The 10,036-nt window shown below is 33.7% G+C and overlaps 1 protein-coding gene across 3 annotated transcripts in view; it reads left to right on the plus strand.

Annotated features, from left to right (window-relative positions):
* The window catches only part of LOC147826671 (caltrin-like protein 1), a 42,206-nt gene extending 32,597 nt beyond the window's left edge, over nt 1-9,609 (plus strand). For 2 of the 3 annotated variants that reach the window (XM_087180624.1, XM_087180626.1), the window contains 4 exons: nt 856-968; nt 1,334-1,380; nt 6,845-6,960; nt 7,946-9,609. In XM_087180624.1, coding sequence (XP_087036750.1) covers nt 1,345-1,380; nt 6,845-6,960; nt 7,946-7,991 — 198 coding nt within the window. In that variant the 5' untranslated portion in view covers nt 856-968; nt 1,334-1,344 and the 3' untranslated portion in view covers nt 7,992-9,609. The remainder of the gene's footprint in view (nt 1-855; nt 969-1,333; nt 1,381-6,844; nt 6,961-7,945) is intronic. The other variant, XM_087180625.1, reaches the window with a different exon arrangement.
* The last annotated feature ends 427 nt before the right edge of the window (nt 9,610-10,036 follow it).

The following is a 10,036-nucleotide window of genomic DNA, read 5'->3' on the forward strand; positions in this document are numbered from 1 at the left end:
GGTGGTGAGAACAGAGTTAAGATGCTTTCGATTCATAGGTGGGCTCTGGGCGCACTAAAGTGGATACCCATTCAATAAGACAATTCTTTCATTAAATATTCCACAAGGTTTGCTTTGGAAGAGATGGATAATTCTAGTAACAAATTTAGTAAGCAAATTAAAATTGTCGTAACTGCGTCTTGGGATCTATTTGTCACTGCCATCATTGTGATGAAAAGAAAATGAGGCAAAATTAGGATATGTGTAGGATGTCATCCTTTGAAATTATACAACATGATCGATGAATTAAAAATGTCCTCAATTCTAAAAGCCTTGTATTATGTTGATTGTCCTGTTAGGAAATTTAGGATTTTTGAGAGTTTGATTTATGGAATGAGTCCTATTATAAATCTATAGATGAAGAAAGTACATTATTCTTCTTTCCTGGGTAATTTTCTGATTTGAGTGGATGCCTCCACAAAACTCTAGAATATTCAGCATTTATAGATACAATAATTACTGTAATTATAGTCATTGCTATAGTTATTACTGTGATTTATGATAATATAAAAATTGTAGGGCTAAAGATTATTTAAAGTTATCTTTATAATTAAATAGTATAATGCATCATTTTTAAATTAATGGTTAAAGACATAAGCATGCTCCACTGAAGCTTCCTTTATGTCCTGAAACATGGTATATTTTTATAAATATTTCTTGTGTGCTTAAAAAGAAAATTTGTTCTGATTATTTGATCTAAAGTTCTATATATAAGAGCTCAAACTATACTATTCATATTTATTTAAGATTCATGTCTATTTTTGCAGTAATTGTTTTCACTGGCTTATAGTGCTTTGGTATTTGCCTTTCATTTAGTATCTGTGCTTCCTTGAAGGCTAAGGGACTTGACATGGAAGTTCATGTCCCCATGATCTTTGCCTGATGAAGGACCCTAACCTGGTTCCTTCTGGTGATTATAAGAGATGGAGGTAAGTGTAAAGCCAGAGAGTTCTGGAAAGAACCTGAGTTATCTACTTTCACGTGCCGCCATTAATTGGGGAACTCCTGTGACTAAAGAGTCATCACGAACTTTTAAACATATAACCTTAGAAACAATGATTATCTTGAGAGTTTGGAGGAAACAGAGTTAGAGAAGGGAATATCCAATGGAAAATGACCCGCTCACACCTATTTGTATCAACTCTTAGCCAAAGCTAATGTTATCTGTAGACAATATTGGTTTGGACTATTGCTGCTGATCTCTATGGCTTAGAGAGAATAAGACTGGAATCATTAAATAATTAGCCTTCATATTATGGCATATTGGTGTAATATTGTTCTTCTGGTTTTACAGGTGGCTTTGTGATGGAAACACCTGGATTCTCCAGGCTGCTACTAGTGGTAGGTAACAGTTTTCTTTATTTCAGTGTACTTAGTAAGTTATTTTCTATGTGGAACATAACACCAAAAAGTATTGATTTCTATAAGTATATTGACTGCATTCTAATAATGATTCAATTGTTCAAGTTTTACTTGTTTAATTAAACCCACTTAAATCATGGTAGCATAGCACTGCCTGTAGTTACAACTGGTGTTTCTTTTCATTTCTGCAGCTATTGCTTTACATCTTTATTGCTCACCAACTTTTTAAGCCAGCTACAATCTGGCTTTTTTGGATTCTCAGAAATAAGGTAGCACATTTATCAGAGAGTAAATGCTGTCAGCAGTTCCACCAGAATATATCAAGAAGCCAATACCTGTCTCAATCACTTTCAATATTTGAACACATATGTTTCTTAAAACATTGAAGCATAATCTCACTGCTCTCTGAAATTCACCTTGCTCTCTTTAGTTATGCTTAGCATGGTCTTTATAGAAATGCCTTTTAGACATCACCCTCTTGTTCTAATCATTGACTTGTTCCTCAGCATTTTTATCAGAAAAGATGAAGCTGCTCCAGTGTCTTCTGGCTGTCCCAGTGTCTTCCAATATCTGCACAGTTGGCTATAGTCCCTTGCCATCTCTGCTTCATTGATGCTGGTGAATAGTGTGAGGTCACTCTGAACTCATGTTCTACCACTCTTTCCTGTCACTAGCTCCTCCAGCCATATTAGTCTTCTGTTTCCTAACCTGCTGTCCACATTTTAGCATTGGGACCTTTCACTGATTCTTCACTCTATTCAAATGTCACCTTTTAGATAATTGATGGCTACCTTAGTCTTGTATTTAAAAGAAAGTGTGCTTTCTAGCCTTCCCATTTTCCTTTTCTAACTGAAATATCTACAGTGTCCAGCAGTGGGCACAGGAAGACAGCAAAGAAGCAGGCAGAATATAGTATCGTTGGAACCAGTCTCATCAATGTGGGAGAAGATGGCTCTGATCTTTTACTGACATCTACATCCGAAGGGCGGCCACATTCCCTTTGACTGCAGCCAGAGAGGTTAAACAATACGTTGTTTAAGAAAACAAAAAGTCTGACCTTTGTGCCTGTTCATGAGGACTTTCTTCATATCTGGTTCCTCCTTGCTTCTCTAACAATAAAAGACAGTCAGTGAAGCAATGATACCTTTTATAAAATCTGATGGTATCTGTTCACTGCAAACAAAACAAAACAGTAATTATGAAGAAATAGAAATTCAAAAGACATAAAAAATTAAACATCATCCCAAGAACCAGTGAGCATCATTGTTAATTTGGAATTTGTTATGTTTATTCCACACAGTAATATATATATATAATTGTTTTTACATACATTCTTATCATTATTTATTATAAGAGGTTATATTAAATGAAATATTCTCTAATGTGTAAATATATTTGTCACACAATGTATGGTGAAATATTTTCATGTCATTAAATATTCTGACAATCTTGTTTGTAGTAGCTATATATTTTTCTTTCATAAATAATTCAAAATCCAAATACTCTTGGTAGTGTGAGTTCCATTTTCCAAAACTTTTTATTGTAAAAACATTTTTACATTTACAGCAATAACCGTGATGAACTTCTAGAAATTCTACAAATGTATGCACCATCAGAAACTTAAAAATTTCAAAAACTTATTTTTCTGTCTTTGACAATTTTCTTATTGCAAAAGCCATTCAAATACTGATTAAATTTTTATTAATTTATTTTCAATAACAATTATATAATGATATTCATTCTCTGACTGATGTGATAAATTCTACTGATGTACTTTATAATAAATAGTCATCTTTTCACTTTAGAAATAATGCTTCTCTGTTTTGGGCTAAAGTAGTCTGGTATTGGAACCAGTCTCGTCAATGTGGGAGAAGATGGCTCTGATTTCCATGGTATTGATCTGGGAAAAGGAGAGAGGGAATGAGTTTGTTCAGTTACTATAGACTCTTGTTTTTCTTACAAATTTTCATAGATTGTCTGAATATATATTGATCATAGATTATTCAGAAGTAGGTGTGATTTGAGCTAAATACTCAAGGATCTTTCCATTGAATTACAGTATGTATAATGCTGATTGGTTATCCAGAAAGAAAATATTCAGATCTCTCCCTTACTTAAAAATTCTTCTGTGCTTCCCTCATACCTCTGAGATAAATGACAAATTATTTAATTGCTTCACCCAGAACAAACATCATTCTCTGGCCTACTATGACTCTTACCCTAGAAATGTTCATCCTTTGTGCTTATTCCAGGCTTCCCATGCCTGGTTATATGAGAGTTTCACCTAGCAGCTTTATAAACAGACCAAGGACTAGGACTCATCCATTAATAGCTATTTCACAGTCTTGTTGGTGAGATGGTGCATCCATAGGTTTTAATATTTTTTTTGAGGCCATTCTAACATATATTTAGTTTTTAAAAAGTATGAACAGCATAGAAACTTATTGAACTAAACTTTCTACTTTTTTTCCTGATTGACTCTCTTGTCCCATTTGAACTCAATTGCTTGGAAAGCTTTCATATGTCTTCTCTATCTTAAGATCTGTAACGAAATTCATTACTTTATTTCTTCCCTGTACTTCTGGGTTCATGAGATCAAATTGTCCACACATCTCCTGCTGATAGAAGATATGCTGAAAAGTATTTGACAGGCATCTCTGATGACTCACTTCCCAATCTCCAGGGAGATCATAGAATACCTCTGTGTCTTATCTTATCTGCCTTAGATCATCTTTCTTCCTCCCTCAACCTCCCTACTCACAAATCAATAAAGGAGGCTATTCAGATAGATGCATGCTCCTGAGAAGGAAAGGCAAATAGAATAGGCACAGTACCAGAGGGGCCACTGCCTCCCATGGTCTCTACTTCAGGTAGGTGAGGTCAGGACTCTACAGAGATATCCTGGATTCTAGTATTGCTATGAGGACTTCTTCAGATCCTTCCTGAAATAACTTTCTGTTTTTTGAGAAAAAACAGATTTCATTAAGAATGTTCCCTCAAATGCAGCCATGCTCCTTTTAGATTGAAGAAAGTGTTGAGAGAGTAGAAAGCTCCTTCTTAAATGTGAAAAAAGGACTTGTCCTGGGGTTTCTCTCAAGCCTCCAGAAGGCCTTCTCTTCACATGTTACATTGATTCTGAGCATTGGGGGAAGAATGAAGAGAAGAGTTTACCATAATTAGATGTATCTTTAAGGAACTTCCTCTTGGTTATGTCTTGTAAACATTCCCAAAGGTTTCTTCCACAGGCTCAATAAAATTCCTTTCCTCAAATCATGAATCAAAGTCATTTCCATCACTCCCCTGGCATTTTTTCTTTTTTCTGGTAAGTAAATTCTGTAGTCTTGTGGGAAGCATAAAATGCATGAAATAACTGCTGTAATCCAGGAAAGGTTGAACTTGTTCCACTAGGTTTGGAAAGCTTTAACTGGTGAGATGAATCAGGGATGTTATTTGGCTTTTAAAAATACATCAATCAGGAAATTGCTTTTTTCAATTTGCAACTTAGAAAAGGGGAGATAAAGAGGTCGACAAGAATGGCTGGTAGAAGCTGGGTACAGTGGTGTGTTCAGCTCCTTGAAAGCCCAAGGGTGGAGGATCCTTCAGCTTAGGGATTCAAGTCCTGACTAGGCAACATAATGAGACACTGTCTCTTAAAAACTATAAAATAATAAATGAATAGTTAGTTCACCTTAGAGTTTGGTTCATCTCTGTCTAAAGATACTTATCTTCTTCCCCGAATCCTCACTGTGGAAGTCAGATTCCATGGTTATGAAATGAAAAGCATGTGGGATAATGATGCCTTGTGAGCTGGAATTCTTAGAAAATTTGATTGTTGTTTGCCAGCTGAGTCCTCTATGTCACGGCCTTGTGTAGAGAGAAAACCCATTTATCCTTTTTCTGTCAAGTTATCATTCTTAAGCTCAAGATGGCTTGACAATGTGAGAATAAAGTAACTGTGAGCTATTGTATAGATGCAAGATATAAAAGCTTAACTAATTGAATACTAATTCATAATATGCAAGGCATATTAAATAACTATGCAAGGCATTATTTTCTCTTATATATTAAATAAACAGTATGGTTTCATGAAAGAAAAGCTTTGGAGATTAATAAATAGTACATATAATTATCTTCAAAAGTGATATTAATAGAGGAATTACAAAATTCTTCAAGATTTAAAGTTGGCCTATAAATATATTGTCTTAGTACATCCATACAACTCACCTACTTACTTGCAAGTAAGCAGTTTGTGCAGGTTTCTGATGCTAAAAATGCATGTACTTCCCACCACAAATATGATTTTGTCACTTTTATTCTGATTTTTAATTTTTCTTTCATGTTCTGGCTACAGAAACTGCTTTTGTATCTTCACTAATGGGTTCTGATGCTGTAAATTACTATTGATTAATGTGGAGGTTTAAAAGGTAAAATTTTAGCTATTTTATTGTTAATGTTAACAGCAAATTTCACAGAACAAAATTTACATTGTAATGATCTGTAAAAGAATAAAACAAGCAGAACTAAAACAAAACCCCGACATTATTATTGCACAAAATTTTAAAAAGTCTTTCTGGCTACATAAAACTATATGGTATTATAGTCAAGGTAAAAGTATCCCATAATTCAAATTCTCCATAAAAGGCATAAATCCTATCATATACAGCCAGGCAATGTGTGCTAATGGATATCTAAAGTAGAATCATCTACCCTGTGACGGCGAGAACAGTGGGGAAAATCTGCATCAATTATACAATTAAGGATGGATTAAATGACAATTTTCAAATATTCAGATTGTGTAATATTATATGGATGTGAAGAAAATAAAATGTAATTCTAAATAACTGAATAAATGTAACAAAGAAGTTAAAAAGGCAAATTTAGCAGAATATATACATATATTTTTCTGTAAAATACCAACATTACCAACACTAAAATTATATATACATATTTACATGTGAGTTTACACATATATGCAAATATATGCATATATACTGAAATTATTGGGAAAGACAAGAGAATTAAAAACAAAGTATTTGAATTTCATTACTTCTTGTAGTGTAATGGGAGAGATTTGACATGAGTAGGAAGAGTAATTGTGGCAGGATAGACCAGTTATAAAAGTACACAGGCATTTGTGGAGCTTTTTACAAACTAAAACTGAGTTTACAAAAATTATCAATATTGGGCTGGGGATTTAGCTCAGTGGTGCCACCGCCTGCTTCGCAAGTGTAAGGTTCCAAGTTTGATCCCCGGTACAAAAAAAAAAAATTATCAATATTATATCATGTTGAATTGGGTTATATTTACCTCAGTGCTTATTTTTAAACATTAATTTTGGATATATTTGTTCCACTTAAATGCATGGCATTTTTATGAATAAGAATATTTTACTCAAAAAGATACTTATCTGATAAATTCTATGTTTTCACTTTATGTTTTTCAGCCAAACTGTAGTAGATATGCACATCACATACATATGTGCACCAAAGAACTGGAGCCAGTCTGTGGAACTGATGGACACACTTATAACAATAGGTGTATTTTCTGCAGTCACAAGTTGTAAGGACATAAGATTAAATATTGAATTCTTCAAAATAATGTTAGGACTGTCAAAAACGATACCCAACCTATCTTCTGACAACCTAGACATAACATACATAGAATGCACTATCTCTATAAAATTACAAGATCTCATGTGTATCTTTCTTTGAAGTTCTTATTTACAAAAGTAAATTTATATTTGACCCTTCAGAGTAATTCTACTCTTCTTTGCGTTTATAAATTAATTAATTTAACCCAACTCAGTTATTAAGAATTACTTGTGGTAGCAAGTGATCCATGTAATTCTGAAGTCCAGATGCCAAATGATAATCTCTGTGATGGGACACCAAGCTACAGGCAGCATAACTGAGCAAGAAACCTCACTATACCACCCTGAAATCCATCACACTGTGTCTACCAGCGCCGTGCAGGACTCTCTATGATTCACATTGTCTCCAATCTTTGTGATAGCCCAGTCTCCAAACTTTCTTTACAGCGCAGGGAAGTCAAGGACACTTCCCCCCCCCCCTCCTTTCCTGTTCCTTCACTCTGAAAGAGTTTGCAGTGTGAATGTTCATGATGTTCACGAAGTCTTTCTATCTCCCTCAACATTGTTTTTCACAAAGTGTTGCCTTCTCTAAAATTTTTGTGAGTTCAATCTCAAAATCCAGAAGGAAAACCATTAAGACAATGACTAATCCTCTTTTTAGAGCAGGTCCTACAACTGAGTCAGAACTGTTAGATCGCAAGACTGATTTAGTATGGGGTAAGTACTGTAGGCAGGATCCTGTAGTCCCAAACGGTGGGGGGCGGGGGGTGGGGTGGGCGACTTCTGCATGACCAGGAACAGGTAGAACCAGCTGCTTGTAGAAGTGGAGCAGAGATTATACAAATTATGCCCATGCTCATTTCCTCTTCATTAACAAATATTTTATGCAATGTAAGGAATTTAACATGTTCTTTCAATAATTTATATTTTCCCCTCTATCTTCTTTATTTACAGAGAAACTAAAGGAAAATTTAACTTTGCTCATTATGGTAGCTGCTAAATTTTGCTGAGATGCTTATTCTGGTGGCTTTTGTTTTAATTATATCTTGCTGTGGATCCTACAATCGACACTTCTCAATCATAGCATTAAATTAGGAGACAACCAGGGAAGCTCTCTACAGAATATATGATGTTGAATCTTCAAACATGTGACTGAAGGATGTTTATTTTCTGTGTTCAATTTTTCAATGATAGTTTGGAATATTATTTTATTGATTGTGTATTTGATAATATAAAACCTAGAATTATTTATAATCATAAATATTTCACTCAATGAAATTTACATAATTTTTTTCTTTATTGCAATTCATTCTTAATTTGGTGGTGGGTTGATGCATTGATATTTTTAAAACTTATATTTACAGAAAACACTTTAAAAGATGAATAAAAATATATTACTTGATTACTGTATTTAACAAAAGACACATACCTGATATCTTTATTTTTAAAAATCCAAAAATGTAAGAAGATACCTTGGAATTTGAATTCCAACAAGCACCCCAAGGATAATCTCAGGATTTTAGCATCATAAATAGTAGGCAATGTGGACTTCTAAAACACAGGACATGTCTACAATCAAGTGGATTGCAGAGTCTGTTCAAAGATACTGTAAGATCCAAAGCAGGAGAAAAACAAATCATATTTCATTTTTGTTCCAAGAAATCACTCAAGAGAGAGGGCAATTCTGCCTTGACTGACCTAGGATGTCCATTTGGCAGTCAATTTGATGGTTCTCCATTTCATGCCATTTTTCAACCAACATAGTTGGTCAAACTTTTATTCATCACTTGATTTTAATGGCAGAACTGCAGATTCACTACTGGAAGGTAACTATCATTCTGCCACATATACAATACCAGGCCTTCTTTCCCTTTCAATAACAATTGCAGCATTTAAAAGAGTGATATATATGGAAGCAATTTATTTATTTATATCATTAGTATTAATTCTTAGTGAAAGTGCTCATTACAATGTATACTTTAAAAGTCACATTTAAAAAATATTCAACCAGTTTCATATTTCTGATTATAGAGGATATGTACCAAAACCTTGTTCAGTGAATGTTAATGTGTTCACAAATCCATTCTTCTTACTATTTTAACCTTTTATTTTTAAAATCCTTCTGCCATCAATGTGTGTGCATAATGTCAGGATAAATTGAATAAATAAAAGCAGATGTTATCACTTTCCTTAAGCATATTCAGTGTGCTACTGCAAGCTAGTATACATTAATAAATAGGGACTCTAAATCCTTGTGCAAGTATTTTCACACAAGCTCTGTAAGTCTTCTCCCTAATAAATGTTAATGTAATTTGATTCTATAAAAATCTTGTTAGATACATATCAACTCTATATTTCACCATAATAAAAGTAAGACTCTGGAAAAGGAACCATTTCTAAAAATGGATATTTGATAAGACAAATACATTTATTAAATTTAAAGTTTGGCATTTTTAGACTCCCCATGTAAGTGAAAACATGTAGTACTTTTCTTTCTGTGGATGGTTTATTTCATTAGCATAAACATCCTATAATTTATCTCTGTTGCCACAAATGATAGAATACACTTCTTTTGCAGAATAGAGTATTCCATTACACACACACACACACACACACACACACACACACACACACATTTGGAATTGTCTTTATATATTCATCCATCCCTGGACACATAGATTGATTCCATATCTTGTCTACTGTATATAGTATAGCAATGAACACTGGAGTGCATGTATCTCTTTGACATAGTGATTTTATTTCCTTTGGATATATGCCTAGAAGAGGGATTCCTGCTTCATATTGTAGCTCTATTTTTAATTTTTGAGAAATCCAAGCTATTTTTTATAATTTATATGTCCAAGAACACTATACAAAATGTCCTTTTCACCTAAATCCTTGTCAACACTCATTATTTTTTCTTTATTGTAGTAGCCATTCTAACAGCTGTGAGATGATTTTTTATTGGTATTTCTCTAATTATTAGTGATGTTTAAAACTTTTCACATACTCAGCCATTGTTGTGACTTTTGCAGAGAAACATTG

This window comes from Heterocephalus glaber, unplaced genomic scaffold (genome assembly GCF_053883595.1).
Source record: "Heterocephalus glaber isolate CG9 unplaced genomic scaffold, H.glaber_assembly_v1.0 deba00001463, whole genome shotgun sequence".
Classification (NCBI taxonomy): Eukaryota; Metazoa; Chordata; class Mammalia; order Rodentia; family Bathyergidae; genus Heterocephalus; species Heterocephalus glaber.